This window comes from Anopheles gambiae, chromosome 2 (genome assembly GCF_943734735.2).
Source record: "Anopheles gambiae chromosome 2, idAnoGambNW_F1_1, whole genome shotgun sequence".
Lineage (NCBI taxonomy): Eukaryota > Metazoa > Arthropoda > Insecta > Diptera > Culicidae > Anopheles > Anopheles gambiae.
The window spans coordinates 44,662,929-44,684,589 of record NC_064601.1 but is presented as its reverse complement, the minus strand read 5'-3'; the positions used below and the strand labels follow the sequence as shown (position 1 = coordinate 44,684,589).

Below are 21,661 nucleotides of genomic sequence, written 5' to 3'. Positions count from 1 at the left end.
TCTACTCCCTCGCCCCTCGTCTACTGCTGTTTCTGTTATCGATCTATTCTTAGCTCGAACGCTTTGGGATCGTTGGTGCTGTGTGGTGATGCACGAGTGGTTTTCTTGTTTTTCGCGAATAAATAGCTCGAGTTATATATTATTGGTTACAAACGGTTGGTGAATTCGTGCAAAATTTGTCTTTCTTTGTCTTGCGGCGTGAAAGTATGTTTTTTTTGTCGCATTGTTCAATCTGCTGGCTCCAGGATATTCCCGTATGGAAGCTGTGGCAAAACAAAGAATATTCTATTATTATCACCAACATTGTTGCAATTTTGCTAGCAGTGCAAAATAGTTGTCTGTCACTTTCCGCATAAGTGTAAAAGAGGTCCCCCTCCATGTACAATGTATTTTGTTTAGCTAGCGAATCTTTCTTTCTTTCTTTTGAGACTAAACGTACCCTTTAACGCATCGTGTGCCCATCGTACGCCGTGTGTGTGTATCATCGAGCGTTTTTCTGCTGACGCATCTATAAACAATTCCGAAGTCGGGGGACCGTTGGTGGCCCCATTATGAAACACTGAGGACACGAACGAAATCCAACAAGGTCAGCATATTCAAGTGAGACAAAAGAAATGCACATATGTGTCAAGAAGTATAGGATTGCTGCTTTCGTATGTGTCGGAAAATGGAAGGAAAGGGTCGTTGAAGAGCGGTGTAGGTCGAGTGTTGGGGGAATGGTGGAACACATAATGTGTGACTGCCGATATATTCATCACTGTGTTATTTTCGGTTTCAACATCGTTTTTTGCTCTCTTTACAAATCAACCGTAACACACAGCAATGCTGAGCTGGGTGGGGAGTGGTAAACATGGGCTACATTTTGAACCCATAGGAATGGTGCTCTACCATTGGTTAGATTAAATTATTTACCATTGATATTTTCCGCGAACTTTCCTCCTCCCCCCGACCCCGTTCGTTGATGGCTAATGCTCATGCTTAGGTAGCTGTGCAATGCGCCCTCAAAGAAATGTGTTATGAGAGTGTGTTTTTGTTGCTACCGTGTTTGTTAATTCGCTTGAATGGCACACGAGAAGCGAATGGTGAAACCGATAATGCGTTCTAAGCGAAAAAGAAAGCAAAAAACGCTTGCATTTACTTTTCTTGATCGACTTTTACCGTTGTTTCATTGGTAGTTAGTAGGAAGGAAGGAAAAAAACCAAACCAAATTCAAAGGAAAAAGGTCACTCAAGGTTTTTTTTTCTGTGCAGGTTTATTATCAAAATACGTCTGTGAACTTTTCGTGGAAATGTATTTTAATCTACAAGTCCAAAAGTTCCAGAACCAATTTAAAGTTCCAACGCAAATTCGAAGCAAAGACTTCTCAAATTGAGCTTGATATTGGATAGCTCAGTCATGATATGGCATTCATTGTTCATATGATGAAAGTGATGCTTTTTATTCTCCTTCATTTTTTCATTTTTCCTTCGAAACAAAATGGCAAAAAAATGTAATATTCTGGAAAGCTGGGCAGGTTTTACACATAAAACTTCCCCAAACATTGGTGCTCATATCCCTGGTGGTCGTCTGTGCTGTAAAAGTGTAGGAATTGTGAAGCAAAAATGTAAATGTACGGGGAAGGTAGAACGACTTGCTCTTCTCTCTGCAGTTTCTGTTTTGCGAAATAAATCATCTAATGGCACTGTTAAATGAGGAAATTAATTTTCCCTCCAAAGTACTCGCAAACCGTTTCCGCGTACAATGTGGATGGATGGATGGACGCAAAAAATAAGGAGATTATTATAAATGGTAAAGCAGCAGCTGATGATGATGGTATGATGGTAGGTATTGTATGCATTTTTTTTACGGGGATCAAATTGACGAAACCGAATCCTGCGCACGATTGCGCACCGTAAATGAGTGTGCTCAGTTTAAGAAAAAAAAATGCATTTACTGTTAAATATTACAAGCATACATTGCACCGTTACGGTTCCGTTAATGTCCACTGATAGCGTTTGTGACCACCTAAAAATAATTAAAAAAATCGTTATAAATATGTAGCAAATAATTTTTTAAGTCTGACGCAAAAAGATAAACGTGAAAAATCGGCACAACATTCTTCTCAAAAAGTACAATGTAAAGTATGCTTCTATTGCCGGTCTGCCGCGTCCCGTGATGCTGCCCACCTGTTCTACAGCGCAATGCGGCCAGGTTTGGGGGGTTTTCTCCTTCTTTAAAGCGTGCCACATTTAATGAGATAAGTCAGGAAAGTTTCCCTTTCCACTCACCGTGTGGAACGCTGCACACATCCATCCATGCATCAAACTTTCCTTCTATCCGATTCACGTAATCTTGCTTCCGAGGGTGGTGGTTGGGCGCACCGGGAACAAGGAAAGAAAACAAAAGTTTTTCGCTCAGCGTTGGCGCAACTCCTCTCGCGCCCCCTGATGCACTGGGCCCAGGGACACCAGGAGTTTATCGTTTACCTTTCCAGCATAAACACCACCACCCCACGGTGTGTGGCGCTCTTCTGCCCTGTGCCGCCTTGTGCACAGCTCCTCCGCCAAACACTATTACCATAAAGTTTGTGTTCGTGTTTCTTTCTCCTCTTCTCGTCGTCCCCGACATGTTAAAAAACATTGTCACCGTTAGGGGGAGGGACGACCTGTCTCGCCACACACTGCAGCGCAGCATCTTTTTTCCGGCTTTTTCAACTATTTTTTTTGTCGCTTGCAGTGAAAAACACTTTCAACGGGAGAAAGGGCGGAAGATGAGCGAAATTGCTCAACAACTTTTGCTCGTACACTTTTCCGAAAAAGAAAAAAAAGCTGCTCAATCGATGGCTGGCTGCTGTGCAAGTAGACAATAGAGGGAGGAAACTGTTACTTGTCCCAATCGTGCGTGGGGGGGGAGTGGAAGCTATATTTTCCCGGAATTCCCGCTGCTGCACCATGAAGCAGCCAACCGGAGACAACTCCGACCACAATGGTTCTAGTATACGTACAGTGAAAGAAAGTGGAGAGTGTAAGAGGGGCTGTGTTGGACAAAAAGGGTGAAAGTGTGTGGCCGATGTTGTTGTTGTAGACTTACATAACTTTTGCCCGGGCGAAACTTGCTACTAATGTGTGCTGAGCGGTTAGCATTTTCTTCTATCGCTCCAATTCTACCACAGTTTTGAGCGCTTTCTTTCCTCCTAGCTCAAACTCTGCTACTCACTTCGTTTCTGACTCTGAGCCAGACATACGCTATTGCCAGTACAGTACCAAAGTAGCAAACCGGCAAGGGAAGGATGCTTGAACGCGAAGAGGGTCGAATCGAATGAGGTTGAGGTGCGAAAGCAAATTCTGGAAGGAATCAAAGTTTGGCTGTGTGTAAAACTTTTCCCATCCTTCGACGAACAAGTATCGCGTTGGGAGGTTTGGCGTGGGCAGTGAGGAAGCAGTTCGAACTAGTTTTGGGAAAATCATGGAAAACTTTTTTCGACGCCCGACGCAAGGCTTTGACTCTCGGTTTTCCCCTTCCCACTACCAGGCATATCTCTCCCTTTCTACCTCCATTGTGTGTGTACCATTTGCTCGTCGTGCTACTCGCTGTCTAAAGTTTGTCAACCAAACTTTTTTGGATACAGTTTTTCCTCCCCCTCCCAAAACTCTCCCAATTATGGTTCGGCGCGTGTCGTCGTGTCGTGCTTCCGCTTGCTCAGTTGCACTCCACAAACTGCTTGCCTTGCCATTGGTTCCTTCCTTCGATGCACAATGGTATCCTGAAAGTGTTAAATTCTTGGCAATGGATGTTTCGGATGTGCTGTTGTGGTATTAAAGCACAACAACAATAACAAAAAAAAGAAAAAATAAAAGAGTGTATAGTGTTTTGCCTTTTTAGTAATCATCCAGGGTCGGATGCCGTTTGGCAATTACGGAATGATGAATGTGAACAACAGTGCAGCGGATGAAAAGTCTGTAAAACTTCGAATGGAGGCGCACGGTGTCTGTTGGCTTAAGATGATGATGGAAAGAAAAGAAAAAAAATGTAATTCTATATCATAAAAAACGTTACAAAATGCTAATGGCTTATGATTAACAAAGAAACTGAAATAAATGCGCCTTTAAAAAGTAGAAACTTTGCTCTCGTTGGTAATTAAGCAAAATCCCTTCCACACACCCACCCTCACTTTAAACATTGAATTGAGTAAACTTCTATTAAAACAACTCTTGGCGGCAAGGAACCCACGACTTCAAAAATTTTCCCTTACTTCTTCCTCTTCTTTTTATTATTATGCTTTGAGTTGCAATGCATAGAAAGGCATCATTGCCAAGATTGAAAAAAACGAGAGCAAAAAACTCAACAACATAGAAAAACACAGGCAAATTAACTGTTAAAGTTTTTCCCGCATGGAAAATAATACTCTTTAACTTTTTTAAGCGAGGAAGAGGGCCTGTGTGTGTGTGTGTGGTAACGGGAAATGGTAGCGCCACGGAGCGGCATTCAAGGCGCGAGGCGCGGCGGAGGGTAAGCCATTAAAAGAGGCGAGGTTTTTACAGCAATAAATATTTACTTGTAATACTCACACACACAGCACTTTTTCTCTCTCTCGCTTTCGCTCTTTTCTCTCCAATTTCGACACGAGCGTTCTCAAATTTCTCGCGCCCAGAACCAAGGGGACTTTCACTACACCCCTCCCCCCAAAAGAGCAAGGGGGCGGGTGGTTTGGCAGAGGAAGTGGGAGAAGAAATTCATAAATTTATCCACTAAAACCGTGTACTACCCAAACCCCACCATCCAGTGATGTTGCCGGCTGTGTCTGTTTCCCCGTCGGTATGGCTGACATTGTATAGGAGGGTGAGGGGGTTGGGAGTGCACATAAGGTATAAGAGCGCTTGTGTATCGCGTACACCCCCCTCCCCCTTTCCTGTCGGTCTTCCACGTTACAGTGTAGACTTATTTTGTTGTTGGCTCTTCCGTTCCCACTTTTGCGCCGGGAGAGGAGTTGTGGCGGGTGGAAGGTGTGTTGGTTGTCCTTCGAAGGTGGCAACCGGATAATGGATTCCAATCGTGCCCCGGCCCAATGGGCTCTGGTGAGGCGGGCGGTGGCGGTGATACTGGCGGCAAATGAATACTGGTGGAACGCACGCCGCCCGACCGGGTGGGGGATGGACATGGATGAGACAGAGGGAAACGAGAACATTCCGGAAGCGGCTGCGCATGTGCAGCATAGCATAAAGCGGGCGAAAGAAGAAAAGCATCTGCGGAGCGGGGAAAGGGAAGCTGTCGCCACCCCATCGCCCTACCCATCGCCAAGCTGAAACTACACCCCCCCCCCCCCCCGGGCCCTTGCCATTCGGTTTCTGGCGGACGATCACAGCGATATCGGTGACGCTAGTCTTTTGGCACCGTTAATATGTATATACAATTGAACAAAAATGATTCCTTTTGTCGTTTGCTAATATCATTACCCATTCCTCTCATGCGCAGCCACCGAATGTAGTCGCCGGTCCCTCCGTTGTTTGTGTGGGATTTGGATCAGTTACTATCTCACCTCTCACAGTCTTTTGGATCAGTTACTATCTCACCTACAATTCGTGGCCGGTCTAGGGGAACGACGATAGCAATGAAAAAGAAGCCCAATGCGAGAGACAGAGAGAGAGAAAGAGCGGCAGAAAAAGTCATAAAAAAGAAATGGTTGTCGCTAAAGACTTTGTGCCGCGCTGGCTCCATCATCTTCATCTTTAAGAGACCTACTATTGCCGTTTGCAAAGATTTCAACATTAAATAAGAAAAACAACATCGCGATCGATGATGCCTCTTCACCAAGCGTTGGCGCCCACCGCGACCCCACCATCCCAGTTTTTGAAGGCACAGCAGACAAAGTTTTTCTTCAAAGTTGTTCAGCTGCCGGCGTGGCGTGGTGGTGCCGGTTAGGAGGGTGTGCGTGTGTTTGTGTGGTGCCGCACGATGAAAAGTTTTCTCCGGACTTAAACTTTTCTCACCAAACTTTTGGAGTTTTTGCCGGGTTTCCAGGTTATGGTTTTGATTAAAGAGTAAGGGACGGAAGGAAAGGAAGGAAGGGACGTTGGTGATGGTGTTGGAGCGCGTGCTGCTGCCCTGTGTTGGGCGGGGGGAAGAAGAACCTTTCTCAATTACCGCGGCGGCTCAACGGAAAGTTAGTTGACGGAAGTTCTTTACAAACTCCCCCCTCCCACCCTATCTCGCCCGCGAATTATTTGGCACTCGTTTTGTCCCACTCTCGCGTACTGTCTTGTTATCTATTGCGCTGAAGCATCCGCGACTGCAGTAGGTTGAAACAATTTCCAAAGAGTATGTGTGTGTGTGTCTATACTAAAGATGAGTAAATTTATTAGGGTAAGAGGCAAGAAGGAAGAGGCAATGTTTTCTACAAGGCATAGGGTACCGATTAACGCCAATGGAGAGCAAGCGAAAGAGTTATCCCATTTGCAAAGTGGAGGGAGAGAACGATAGGGCTGCGGAAGTATTTGGTCCCGGCAAAAAAGGATCACAACAAACGCTCCCAACCCACCACAACACACACAGCAGCAGCACAACAACTGCAACACCGGAATTTGCCTGTGAGAAGAAAGTTCCAAAAACCCTATCCACGGAACTTTTCCTCCCGTAGATCGCTCGTAGAACGATTGTGGACGGGAATGGAAAGAGGCGGGAGAGGTTGCGTGCACAATTTCCCATCAAACTTTGCTACCAAAACTTCTGTCCCCGGTTCGGGAACTAAGTTTGCCGACAACTTCTGCTATTCGAGCTGCTGCTGCTGCTGTCGTGTTTGCCGCGCTCCATGCTCCACTGCTGGCGCCAGAGTGCGAGGGCGAGATGAAAGGGATGTTAGTCGGTCGGTGGAAAAGTTCCCGCCGTTCTCTTTTTCTCCTGCACTCTCTCGCATTCTTTCTCTTTCCCTCCCGGAGGTCAATTGAAGCCGTTGCCGAAAAGTTACTTTTCCTCTAACTTTTCGCCCGGCTTGTGGATGTGAAAGTATTAGTGAAAGCTAGAAATGTATATGTGTGTGTGTGTGTCTATGTGTCTTTTTGTTGCTGTGTGTATGCGGACTTTTACCTCCCTCCCCCACTCCCACTGCTGCTGGTGTGTGTGGTCTCTGGGGCGTGGAGGCGAGTACGCAGAGACGAAAAGTTCTAGCAAAGTCATCGTTGACTTTTCATCGTCGCGCCTCTCCACTCCGTTTGTTGCACTGGAGGAAAACTGTTTGTCCCCTCAATATGTTGCGGGCGTTTGTCGAACGCCAAAGAATGAAGCATTATACCGTTGAGCGAAACTGCCGGCTTGCAGGTTGTGCGATATATGTTTTGTGTGCTGCTTGTATAGGATGGCGCCTCTGCAGCAATGGCAAACGTTCCGTCCCGTTCACGCTTTTATGCTGCTTGTAGTAACAAGAAAAAGAGAAAGATAGAGGTGTGTGTGTGTGGTGAAGGATGAAAAACACATGGAAATTTCCATCGAAGTCAAAACGGCGCACGCTTCAAACGGGGCGGCAAAGCAACTGAAAGCAGCAGCAACCTTGGGATGGCAACACTGTTTCCACTGTGGAAAGAGTGCGACGCGATACGCTGTGGGCTTCCTACTTCCCTTGCTAGGCCGGGTGACGCCAACTGGGGCCGGGTTTATTGGAATATGCCGGTAAACTCTTCCGCCTGACGGACTTTAAAAAATCCTCGCCACGAAGCTGCTGCTGCGCTGTGCTGTGCGTTGCGTTACAGCAGGACTCTTGGCGTGAAAAACACGTTGTTTCTCGTGAACCTATTACAAAGGCTTCGTTGATGCGGAATGTAATAATATCCTGCAGACAAGTTGACTAGGTCGATAAATATTGCACAAATCTTACTGTTATTTTAACAAACTTTATTTGGTAAATATTTAACTAATATATGCCAAATATATTAAATAGTTCATCTACACAATATGAGATAGCAAATGTATTTCAAGCTTACTTCTTATATATTGAAGGACGTTTATTATTATTAAAATTGTTTATTTATTAATTCACTGATCTTTTTTCATCATTTGATTAATTAGTTATGTGCCATAACGGTTCTACAAACATTTAAGAATATTTATTGAATGGTGGTAAGTTTGTGATAACAAGAAGACAAGCGCTTAGATGAGAAGCCACACTAACGATAAAAAAAGATGCCGGAGAAAATATTGAATTGAAATTGGGAAAGAAGTACAGTTTTTCTTCTCTTGCTTTCTTTCGCTACCACTTTGCTAGCTTAAACAGTGGATGTGGCGCTGAAAACGATGACATTTCGTTCGAAACTTCTTTAAACTGGCCAACGCTCCTGTTGGCGGCGCCCCTGGGGGAAAATGTCGGAAAACCTCAGTTTAAAGCTGTTCGTTCTGCTCGTTCGCAAAAGTTGAATGAATCAGTTGGAAGAAACAAGGAAAGAGATCTAGAAAGAGCTAACCGACTAAGCATATACACTCTCATTGTCCCGCTTTCGCTCTTTAGCGCAACGGCAAGGATAATGGTTGCAAAATGGTTTTCCATTCTCTCTGTGTGTGTGTCGTTGTTATAAGCAGTGGCGCATATCGTCTATGGTTTTTTTTTCTAGTTCCTGGTAACACTTTTTGCAAAACTCTTATCCTACCCACTTCCATGAACCCCCCTCACCCCATTGGTACCATTAATACCACTGGAAGTGTGGAGCAAGTTTCAGCTTTAAGTTTTAACTTCTTTCGGTCGTTCTGTTACAGCGCGGAGATTAAGGCGAGAGCAGCAGTTTTTAGTATGAGATTGTTTCCTTCCGTAAAGGCGGAGGGGCGTATAGGTGGGAAGGGGTTGTTGTTATGAAGTTTAATATCTTTAATGTGTATTATATGCGTCGTAGCTTTTACGTTGGAAAGTATTTTCTCACTTTGTACAGAGGATTCAGTACACGCTGCTGTCCCAGCTTTAAAGATGCTGAAAAATATACTTATTCCACGAGTGGTCGTTGTGTGCCTTAAATTATCTTTCTGTCGAGGATGTTGTTGTTTTAATTTTCCTAATTAATACACACAAAAATACCACCCACGGCATTATTATCTTTCCCATTTTTATTCTTCCTTTTTACGTTTTCGTAACATGAAAAGCGAAATTAATTAATATGAAACTTAGTTTGGCGAGAGAACGTTCCATCCCCAGTCGCCATCCCCCTCTCACGGATTTCATTTGTTTTCGTTTTTGCAAAACTTTTCCACTTGACCGAATAACTCGCTTGATCGAACTTTCGGGAGCAGCGCAAAATCTCTGCACAACATCGTTTGTTTCTTGTTTTTCAATTTTATTAACTATGGAAACAAACTTCTCCCACATCCGTGCAGTTGCTCCTCTCATCACACACACGTCCTCCTCGTACCTTTCGTTTTATTTCTCCACGTGCCGATGGTTTTTCCTGGCTGGTATGCCTCCAACCAGCGACTCATGCGAAAGCAGGCGGAACATGGCGGGCAAACGGATCTAGCAAGGACACGAAGCATCATTTTGCTGCTGCTGCCGCTCTTCTTCCGTCCCGCGGATGCCGCCTTGTGCTGTGTTCGTTGCAACCATCTTGTCGGTGAGGTATTTTGCCTTAAAACGTGGCTTCTGCGGCTCGGCACTTCCCTTGCCACCTACTGCTGGGTCTCCTTTTTGTGTTTGTACACTGGCTCTCCGCACAACGGTTGCCCAAGAACCCGGGAGCTTGTAAATTAATTACATTTTAATTAAAACTTTTCGTTTTATTGTACAATCTCCGCGTCGTGCTGCCCCGCAATTCCCGGGGACTCTCACTACACACTTCTCGCCCTGTGTTCGCCTTCGATTGCACTCTGTACCAACTTGTGCTTTCGATCACCAACCGGGAACTGTGAAGTTTCCTGCCCCTTTCCCTGTTGATTGTTGTGTGTGTGTGTTGTTTCGGCCGCTTGAAGTCGCTACTGTAGTGCACGTTGGTTTCATAAAACTTTGGAGGCTTTTTTCCTGTGTTAACCTTGTGACTTAGGACTTATTTGTGTTGGGTACGGGCGGGGTGGCAATGTTATCTCTTTCTCACCCGGCCTTTTTCGCCCGGCTCGGGTGTAACTCATCGAAACTTCTTGCCACACACATTAGCGTGGGAAGAGGAAAGTTTCGCCACGCTGCGCCCTAGACATGGCGAAGAAAATATGCTGAAGGGTGGCGTCAAAGAAGAGTTGTGACCTTTTTGTTTGAAAATTGTTTGATTTGTGTTGAAGACAGAGGGGTGGTATGCGGGTTGGGCGGGGGCGGGTGGTGAATTCGAGTGAAGAAATGTACGCTAAAGTGTCCTAATTGTATGACAAGAAATGCGAAAGATTGAAGATAGACAAAGTTACATCCGCTGTGTTGAGGGAAAACTTGGCAAGAAACGCAAACTCTAGACGTGCAAACGGAGAGGAAAACAAACTTTTCTGTTCGATGTGATGATGGCATTCTACTTTTCTGCAACAACTTTTCCCCTCGCCTTTCTTAGAGAGTCTGGGGCAATGGGAAAATGAGAAAAGTTAGTGATTAAGTTGGCTTTTTTTTGTTCCTTCGCGCTCTCCCTGTCTCTGTTGAGATCGTTACATCAGACACCGTTACTAATAATAGTTATCTTTTTTATCTTTCATTGCAGGTTATAATTTCTCGTCATCATTCCGTCATTACTGCGCGACAATCGTTAATGCTGCATAAAAAGACACTTTGTTTATTATGAAATGTTTGGAATTAAGTTATTTGTGGGCTTTCGTTGGATGATTGTTTTTTTGTTTTCAAGTTCTATTACTTACTACTGTTAAAGAGGAACGGGAATAATAATTAAAATTCGTTCTATCCTTTTTTTTAAACAGTTAAATCAGCAAATGTATATGGTGTTTTATTTCAATATTCGTCCAAAGTGTGCTCAAGAACTTGCGTGGGCTACTACTGTATGATCGGTAGAAAGGTAAAACAGCAACATATAAAATAAACTGTGCATGTGTGTCTGTGTGAGTGCGGGAAAACAGTGTGAAGAGAAGTAGTGTGAGAGTGTGAAAACCACGTGCGCGCTGTGGCGTATACTAATTTCCAGCTACTTGGAGCTTCACATCAAGAACTGCCAGAAATTTGCAAGTCTTGGTTTGTGTGTTGAGTGCTGTGCGGAATCTTAAACAGCAACGCGCGCCTAGTGTGTGAGGGTGTTGGAACAATAAAATTACACAGGAATTAGTTCCTGTGTTGGCGTGAGCGTGTGTGCTGCGTGCGGCTGAACTGATCGGGACAGAAGGAAGGAGCAGGAGCCGGACGTTGATCGGCGATTCTTGGCGAGCTCGGAACACGGAAGTGAAAAACAGACGCACAAACCGAGCCGAACGTTTGGCCGGGAAGAGCGTTGGTTGGAACAACAATGATGCCGAAACGATCACGTCTGGGTGACGTCCGCGGGCCAATTTCGAACGGACCGATGCAATCGCGCCCGCTGGTCGCTCTTCTCGATGGGCGCGACTGTTCGATCGAGATGCCCATACTGAAGGATGTGGCCACGGTTGCATTCTGCGATGCACAGAGCACATCAGAGATTCATGAAAAAGTAAGCCGAAAATCGTGTGCTGGCGCGCTATCCGCGCCTTAACCATCGTTTTGGTGTGCAGTCGATTAACTTGCTGTTTTCTTTGTCCCATCCTATCAGGTATTAAACGAAGCCGTAGGCGCACTGATGTGGCACACAATCATTCTGACGAAGGAGGATCTGGAAAAGTTCAAAGCCCTCCGGATAATCGTCCGGATTGGAAGCGGAGTCGATAACATTGACGTGAAGGCGGCCGGCGAGCTCGGTATCGCCGTCTGCAATGTGCCCGGCTATGGCGTCGAGGAGGTTGCCGACACGACCATGTGCTTGATCCTGAACCTGTACCGGCGGACCTACTGGTTGGCGAACATGGTGCGAGAAGGCAAGAAATTTACTGGCCCGGAACAGGTGCGAGATGCAGCGCAGGTAGGTGTTTTTGTTTTGGCGGTGAAGTTGGGTGCATCGGCAAACATTGCGAACACTTGCGATAATCGTTTCGTTCGTCCGTTCGATTTCAGGGATGTGCCAGAATACGCGGTGACACACTTGGGTTGGTCGGACTGGGACGCATTGGCAGTGCGGTTGCGCTGCGAGCAAAAGTATTCGGCTTCAATGTGAGCTTCTACGATCCGTACCTGCCCGATGGTATCGAGAAATCGCTCGGACTCAACCGCGTCTACACCCTGCAGGAACTGCTGTTCCACTCCGATTGCGTCTCGTTGCACTGTACATTAAACGAGCATAATCATCATCTTATCAATGAGTTTACGATTAAACAGGTACAGTCTACGGTGAAGAGAATCGCCTAGAAACGCACGTTGGCACGTTGGGGGTTTTGTTGTTGTTGTTATTCTTTCCTTAATAATACCTATTCTTATCTTTTAGATGAGACCCGGTGCATTCCTGGTAAATACGGCACGCGGTGGCCTGGTGGATGACGAGGCGCTTGCCGTCGCACTGAAGCAGGGTCGCATCCGGGCGGCAGCACTAGACGTTCATGAGAATGAGCCATACAATGTATTTCAGGTTTATTCTACTACTTATACTATCTTTTTTCTCTATACACCGTTTGTGTTGATGCTATTGTTTTTGTTAGTCGATTCATGCATTTCGCTTCATTCATTGCATATTACCCTCATTCTCATACCAGATTACGAAAGGGGCAACTCTATTTGCAAGGACAATCAGTCCATTACGTTGTTATTATTGATAGTTAGGAGATCATTGGAGATGTGCGATTCTCAGTTACCTCTACTATATACACTCATTTAACATTCAGTGGCTTAGAACTAATAATATGAATCACAAATATCCAGAATTGAAAATATCATTCAGTCTTCCACCTTCAAATTCGTTAAAAATTTGTATCGCATATTAGGATCGTAGATAAACTTTCTTCATATCTTTTAAGGAATTAAAATGTTAATTTGAGAGTTTGAGAGTTTAAGCAAAGCTACTAACCTTACGGCTATCGAGTTACACGGCTTAATATGATCATACGAATATTTAAAATTGTCGAAATTTAATTTAAAAACCAAAAACATCAACATACAATACACAAACGCGCTTTACTAACAATAATTCCGGCTAGGGCATCATTTCTCATTTGCATACTAACACCTCAAAACAAATCCTTTTGATGCGATGGTTACTTACGCCAGATACTTGGTACATGTCATACCAGCAACGCCTAATGGTGAGCCACATGAATGTTTTTAGTTCCTGGTATAACATAACTCCACTCAAACATGCATCGTTAGAGGTAACCAAGCATGGAAAGGATTAGCATGGTAGCGAACCACAAAACCACTAATGATTTCTTCTCATTCGCGTATCGCGAGGGTAGAGAATTCATTAGAAAACTTAAAAATTGTTTCTAACGTTTTTGTTGATTTTTTCTCTCTTTTTATACACGTAATGCACACGAAACGGTCACCATTCGAACGATCGATTGTCTGTTACAAATATGAAATATGATCAACGCGGAACTTAAACAATGGCAGGGTGCCCTGAAAGATGCCCCTAACCTGCTCTGTACGCCACACGCTGCCTTCTACAGCGAAGCGGCCACGACGGAACTGCGCGAGATGGCGGCGAGCGAAATCCGACGGGCAATCATTGGCAATATACCGGAGTGTCTCCGGAACTGTGTGAACAAGGAGTACTTCCTGCGTTCCTCGACGGGCGGTGGTGCCGGCGGATACTCAGAAGGTTAGTAGTCACAGGTTGTCCGATTTGTTGTTTGTTGTTTTCTGTTTGTTGTCGTTGTCGTTACGCTGTCTTTACTCCGATACACAATACGAACTCACACTATCTCTCATACTCTATTGCCGATGATATAATATCAGGATCACTCACCCATACATACAGACACACACACATACACATACACACACATACTCACACATACAGGGACACATTTTTCTGGAGTATTATTTATCCCGGAATCGATCACAATTATCGATCACAGTCATAGCCTTCCCCACAGTCCGACACAATCACATCTATACACACAACCACACAAACATACGCACTTTAAAGTTGCTTATATACTTAACACACCCTCTTGTGTTGCCTCATCTTCTTTTTACAATTGAGCAAACTATGACTGAAAATGTTTCAACTGAATTGTGAAACAAGTCGTAGTGTGTGTTTTCTGCTGCGCGCGCGTATCTTTCTTTGAATGTTTCAACTAAAACAAATTGAAAAAAAAAACCATGCAACAGAAAAATGATTTAGCATTCTCATACTTCCAATTCGATTCTTCTCGATAAATACCACTTTCACCAACCAACCAACCACGACCACAACCACCACAACAACAACCTAAACTGTTTCCTCAAATGCCAATCCCACCACAGTAAAACGATGATTAACAAAACGATAAGAAAAACTATCGTAGTGATATGTTGTTCATTGTCATGCTTTTAGTTTCTAAACGAATCAAACTTTAACTTTAGCTATGTTTACTAAAAACAAAAAGACAGTACATTATTGAAAACAAAATCTATCTATTTAATTTAAATTAAAAAAAAAACAAAACCCCATATACGCAGAAAAGTGAAATAATAATTTACAAATCAAGAAAAAAACTTATAGCTGGTATAAATGGCGGCTATTATTCAGGTGGATTACAGCAAGCCCATAGTACAACACCGCTCGAGGCACCACACAGTGCAGGATCGCATGCGCCACCCAGCGGCGGCGGTCCCCCGCCTCCGCCCGTTGCCGTAATACCGCCTGTTTCCGCTGTTACAGCGCCACCACCACAAGGTATTATACCACCTCCTCCCATTTCCGAAACTACTACTGCAACTGCTGTCCAATATCGACACCACCACCACGACCGCCTGAAACCATTACCTTCAACTTCCCTCATCACTCTCTCTGTCAATCATGCTATCCTAGCTGAGCTAAAATGATGCATAATCAAACAACTGAACTTGTTGATTAATACGACATACGGAGCAGACCTTAATAATGGTCGTAAATTATGCGAGCACAAGAGTATAAGTTTCATTTCCTTATCAATTTGGATAGGCTCGATGAATGTATCATTCACATTATTGACTCTGCACTCGCTTGCCGTTACCATGTTCAAGGGGTTAATCGCTTAACTTCCTTACGCACTCGCAATGATATTGTTTCTCTTATCCCGATAGTATCTTCAATTTATTTTTAATAGTTCATTTATATGTGTCTGTTTGTGTGTAAATTGGAGATTGTTATTTTATAACAAACTTTTTTTATTAATTAATTCAATCAACAATAATCGTGATTCTTACTGGGCGGACTGATCGATGAGCTGTTCAGTTTTCTAGTTACTATTTATTGTGGTATTACAAACAGTTGACATTGATTTCATGTGATGCTTCATTGTTTTAAATTACCGGCTATCTCTTACACATGTGCTTCAAATAGTACTAGGGAAATGCCATAAGCCCTCATGGCGTGTAGTTTCATTTGAAATAGTTCGAGTAGCACTTTTTTTACAAATGATGTTGATTTCCATATGCGTAGTGTTATACTCAAAATAATTAGGACTAGTTGCTGTGATATGATACGCTAGAACGAACAGATGCATTTTCTCTACATTCGTCCCTATTGGTGTCCACCTATTGCTCGTATTTAGTATGCTGTGAAGTATTTATGTCTTCCTTGTCCTCGTCTTCATTATCCTTAACTCTTAACCCCCTGAATCTAATGTTTTGCAATACTCTTGTTCACACGATTATCAGTTGATTAAACTTTGCCCCCTTTGTGAACAAAATTCATCCATGCGGGTTCCTACTCCGTGTGTGCTGGTGAACGAAAATGGACTGTCGGTTGTTGTTTTTAAATCTCTTTTTGTGTTTACATACACCTAACTCTTACTAATCGGTACGTTCTCTATCCATTTATCCTCTTTTTTCCGCATCCGCATCCAATTTTTCGCTGCGATTTGATCTACTACCTACTCTACCACCACCTGTACGCGTCGAATTACACAAAAAAAACTAAAACTAAACCAAACAATACGCACAAAACCAACAGCCTCTTAGTGCCCCAGATCCAAGTAATCATCATTCGGTTAAGCCGGAACCATCAGAAGTACATTAGTTTTTATCATAATGAAAATAATATTAAATATACATATGTACGCTGCTACTATCTTTACAATTGTAACAACAAGAAGCAAAACGTAAAAGAAAAGAAAAAAGAAATTTACCCTAAAACCCCATGTTGTACACAGTTACATACCACCAAGAGGCAAGAGAAATAGAAGGACAGAAATAGGCGTACACAAACAAAAACAACAACAACAAAACTCTGGCACTCCGCAATGTCACGACTATCCAGTACTAGAAGTCCCCAAAATATGGCAGATTATATATGTAAAACAAATGCAGAGTAGAAGAGGAAACACGTGACGACTACCCCCTTTGTAATCAGCTGTAGAAAAACGCATAAGAATTATAAAACATAAATATATATATATATATATAATGAATTCTTAGACCGACAGAACCTAATGCAAAGCAGAGAAGGATAAATAGGGTAGAGTGCAAACTTCAATCCAATAAAATACAATAAAAATACACACAGAAGATACGCAAACAAACAAAGGAACACGAAACAACAGATACAACATCATGCAGCAAGTTAAAAAAGGATCATAAATTGAAAAATAGTCGGGTGTGTGTGTGTGTGTGTGGGCGCATGCGAAGGTGTATTAATTTACTTTCTTTTATTTGACAAAACAAAATGTGAAGTATAATTCTTATAAATAAAGCAAGCGGTTGAGATATAAAGTACTAAATGAAAACGTTGAAAATAAGGAAAAAAGCAAGCACTAGTTATGGTATGTAAGGAAGGATTTTATTTTTTTATTGTTTAATGTGCTTTTTTGTCCTTGACAAAAAAAGAAAATGTGAAAGGTGAAATACAATGTGTACGAAAAATTTGAATAAATTAAGAGTAGAAAAGAAGGAACATGCTATTAAACAAACTACTAACTAGCCTGCAGACTTTCATACAAACCAACACAAACATCAGCACTAATAGGGCCCGTATAGCAACACCCTTTCCTTTCCACGAAGAAGGAAGAAAGCATAACACAGTCCCTAAACATCCCTCCCCTCCTTAATCACAAACCCCAAGAGCCAATACACAACACGAGCATCCATACATACAGTCACATAAATACACAGTTAAAAGTAAAACAAAACACTCACACCAAACACACTTAAACATGTGCATATACACATTCGGAGGTAGGTAAGGTATGAATTATGGGAAAAGCGAGAATTAATGTGTAATTGATAATAATAATTGATAATAATTATAAAAGAGGAGATGCAACATTTGCTGTAACACTGTAAATGCACATCAGTGCAAGAGGCGCGATAAGGCAAGAAGAGCATAAATGAGATCACAGGAACAGAGGAAGAGGAAGAAAAAACACAAGAGTGCAAATGCATTGCAAAACCAGCTGACAGATTGGCGTTGCAGCAAAGCATTAAAAACAACATGAGGGTTAAAATAATTACGACGAGTTTTTGCTTTGCCCTTCAATAATGATGTAATAAACTGTCCCTTGTTGTTACATACTTGAATGGAGCAGATAGAAGCACGAAGGAGAATGCTTAGTTAATCACATTCATATGTTTAACACACATACACGCATTGGTCTAACAACAATAGACGGCAAAAGCACCAACAACTATTCTCTAGCGGTTAAAAGCATCAGTGCGCCCTCCACCCTTACTCGAAGATCAATGAGTTAAAGAAGAGAGCGACACGTCTGATATACAAACAAATAAGTTAGAATGATTGTAAATGAGTGAGGTGCGCGCCGTAGTGTGAAACAGGTTGAAATGATAAGCTTTGTATGAAACGAATAGAAGGATGATCATGTGAGAGAAGCTGCGAAACATGTCTAATTGTTGTATGCGCATGCAAGTGACTATCGCGATCGATAGAGCCTCGTCCTTATTGTGTCGTCGTCTTGATCGTGAAAAGGTAGATAAATCATGCAAGCAAACTATCGGACAAAGCTGTAACAAATGTCCCTTCCAAGATCATTCGTAATTGTTAACAACAGGAGAAAACACACAAACACAAACATGTTTGTGGCATGAAGAAAGAGGACAGAATGTGATGTGGTGTTATGCCCAGCAACGTTTTCCTTCTATGTTTCCCTTTCTTGCATATGCGTTTCTGGCGTAGGAGAAGCAAAAGGGGTGCAAAAAATGTTTAATTTTTGGTTCCACGTTTGCAATAATCGAGTGCCGCTAAATTCCATTATGAATGATAAAGTGTGTTGTGTCCGTACGCGTGGATGAAACCTGACCGTAACACTCGCACACTACTTCTGCACAGACACTATTATTTAGTAGAAACTCTTTGTTTACGTACGTCTGGCCTTAGAACAAAACTAAACGTGTTTTTCTGTTTGTCCTTTCCCTTGCGAAGGTGTGTGGGAGGGAGCAAGTTAGTGTTTAGAAGCAGTGAGGTAATAAAGAAAACAAACAAAACCATAGCAATCGGGTGATTTGTGTATTAAACCCACAGATACAATAAGCAGCAGCATCAGAAGCGTTAGGAAACAACAGGAAAAGGCGAACACACCAAAACCTGTACACATAAACAGCAAGATAGTTGCAGAAAAAACACACACACACACACAAACAATATGCTTCTTTTTAAATTGTTTTTAATTTTCAATAAGTTTTTCGGATCAGAATAATACACAGCGGCTTCATTTGTCAAAAAACAAAAAAAAAACAATAAAAGTAATTCTTGACGAACACGTGCTATGTGTGAAATCTGGTGGACTTTTCTTTCTGTTTACGGGAACGAGAAAGGGAAAGTAAAATCTCGGGAAAGCGAGAGAAACAGAAGATGCGGTGATACCTGTGAATATAGAGATGGTTGCGCATCGGACTCTTATCCTGCTTGCTCTCCTTACGATCGAGCTGTGGGGAGGATGATGAACAATAACAGAAGGCATCTCTTAACATCATCATGATCATCATCGGGTTGGATGGAAGGAATGCTGGACCACATATTGAGGAACGGATTATGATGCAACGGTGGTGCAGTGGTATGCTGTCATTGGGAAACGACTATTGCCGTGATACCTTCTTGAGCTGCATATTTTTTTGCCTTGTACACGTTTACCCATACGAGCACTAATTACTAATTGGTTGGTTTATATAGCATAACTTAAAACGTTACAGATTCGATTTATTCCCATCTTCCCTACACACGAACACACGTACACATACACACAAACACTCGCACGTACATACACATGCACAAATAATACATACAGACACAAGTAATGGTTGATGTGAAAACTTTCGACAATTTTCCTTATTATTTTCTTCTCAAAATGCATTGTTATTATGGGAAACATTCTCTGAAACAAACACTACTCTGCTACCATTTGCGCCCGCATTCGTGCCATACCTCTATCCTTCTACAACTCCGTTTTACACAAACGTATCTGATCTTTCAATGTATGTATCTGTTTTCTCAACGTTTCGAAGCCATATTGCCACAGCGTACTACTGAGGAGTAAAGCTTACAACAGAGGACACACACATCTTCATGACCAGCCAAAATCATGCACATGTGTTGTTCGTAAAAATGGACGTTGGACAGTTTTAAGCCGGATAGAAGAGCAGGCGTATTATTCGAAGTTCTCTCGAATCGAAGGAACCATGGCAAAACAGAAACAACAACAACTATTCGGGTTTGTTTTAAGATGAAAAGAGATAGAAAATAGGAAAGAAGATGAAGAATAATTTGCAGAGGAAATATTAAAAGTAATTGTGAATCCATCTTACCGATAAAAGATTTCAGATTTTAGAGGTTTTCAAATTTTGAGGGACAAAAATAGATTGAAAACAAAGGGACTGTCAAAATTTTTATTTAAATTCGATATATTTGGTTAATTGATTGATAATTGATAATTGGAAAGGTTGCAGATTAGGAGGAGTTTACTGTAAGCAAGATTAAACCGATCGCTTTGATAGATTAGACGCATGTATAACGTCCTATCAGCTCCAGAAGAAATGTTATCTTGATCTTAGGACCTTTTTTTCGTCACAATTGGATGGAGATTTTTAAAGAAAGCATCTTAACAACGCGAGGATTATTGTTTGTAAAATGTATGTAAAGCTTTGATACTCTTCTTGCGTTTAGTTATCTATTGTTTGAAAAATGAGTAGTACGAGGATTACTTTTGTGAGATTCCCCTGGCATTTTCATTGTTTTTTGTTCGGCTCTTGAACGAGGAAGATGTGTCTAATTTGCCATCTTCACTGACGATGTAGACTTCACTTTTAACAATCTTGATTTATTTGCTATAAGACGATTACGCGATTAGATAAGCCTCTATGGACATTTACTAGACTTTCTTGGATCGCGTTACCGTATAGTCAATCCATGCTACCGAGAGTGGTCCGGATGGGAGTTGCACCGGAATTCACATGGACCGGGGGTTGCGAAATACTAAACAAACACAAACAGCCTATAAAAGCGACAACAAAACATAACTACTTGCAACAAACGGGCAACACATCAAACAATTATGCATGCTAATATATACTACCTTTTCTTTTACATCTTCTTCTGTTATTCTCTGCTATTTTATCCTACCCGTCGGACACTTTATACACATTTTCATACAACAAACAACACAAACCCACCCACACGTACAAAACATGCAACACACTTACATTATAAAACAAAAGTTCTCACCGAAAACAATCATACTCGAACTGTATCTGCAGAAGAAGAGTATCATAAGAAGCAACGATAGATCCAACAACTGGTATAATGTGAAACTTTCTTCAACTTTCCTCCCTTCAGAAATGGCTGCAAAACTGTTAGCGGGAACTACATGATTCGATTAATGAAAGATATAACAAAAAAACCAGGAATTACAAACAAGCAATCTCAATTGCAAACAAAAACAAAAATTAAACAGAACAAAACAGCAACAACAACAACAACAGCAACAGCAGCAGCTGCAGCATTAAAAGTCAACAATAGTGTGTGGCTTCTAGGCGGGCAAAATGACGTCGAAGAAATGAGAAAGAAAAGGGAAAAGGACATTATATGCAAAAGAAAAGCTAGCAACTACAGGAGGAAAGACTCGAAAACAAAGGGAGAGATTATGAATTACAAATGGGGAGTAGGAGGATAGAGCCCCCCCCCCCCATCCCTCCTGCCAAGAGAGAGAGAGAGAGTAGGGTGCGAGGAAGGCAGTAAAAACGTTTGCCTGTTAGAAATGTGCAGACCGGCGAGCATAAATTCTAAAATACAAATTGCAAATTGTTCTACAAGTGACACATGAGGAATCTTAAGAAGGAAAAAGAGAAGAAAATACAAACATTCACAAACAACAGAAGTAAAAGCGATAAAAAACGAGGACATAAATACAAAATTTAAGGAACCTAAGGAACAAGTGGACGCAAAAGCGATGTGAAATAACTTGAAATAAATAGAAAAAAAAGTAAAACGATTATGTTTTTATTTTTATTACGTATAACAACACTCTTGGGAAGCACTAGTTGAGAAAGAAGGGTTCATGGGGGAGTGGGGGGGGGGGGGGGGATCGGTTTATCTACATGTTATACTGT

At 42.2% G+C, this 21,661-nt stretch overlaps 1 protein-coding gene across 50 annotated transcripts in view; it reads left to right on the top strand.

The window, feature by feature from the left end:
• The window catches only part of LOC1269481 (C-terminal-binding protein), a 46,409-nt gene extending 24,869 nt beyond the window's left edge, over window positions 1-21,540 (top strand). For 7 of the 50 annotated variants that reach the window (XM_061651277.1, XM_061651282.1, XM_061651281.1 and 4 more), the window contains 7 exons: window positions 10,831-11,549; window positions 11,649-11,954; window positions 12,047-12,307; window positions 12,414-12,545; window positions 13,532-13,739; window positions 14,655-14,801; window positions 16,062-18,835. In XM_061651277.1, the coding sequence (XP_061507261.1) occupies window positions 11,367-11,549; window positions 11,649-11,954; window positions 12,047-12,307; window positions 12,414-12,545; window positions 13,532-13,739; window positions 14,655-14,801; window positions 16,062-16,069 (1,245 nt within the window). In that variant the 5' untranslated portion in view covers window positions 10,831-11,366 and the 3' untranslated portion in view covers window positions 16,070-18,835. Of the gene's footprint in view, window positions 1-10,616; window positions 11,550-11,648; window positions 11,955-12,046; window positions 12,308-12,413; window positions 12,555-13,531; window positions 13,740-14,613; window positions 14,802-16,061; window positions 18,836-19,561 lie in introns of those variants that run through there. The other 43 variants (XM_061651256.1, XM_061651264.1, XM_061651261.1 and 40 more) reach the window with 15 other exon arrangements.
• Window positions 21,541-21,661: the final 121 nt, after the last annotated feature.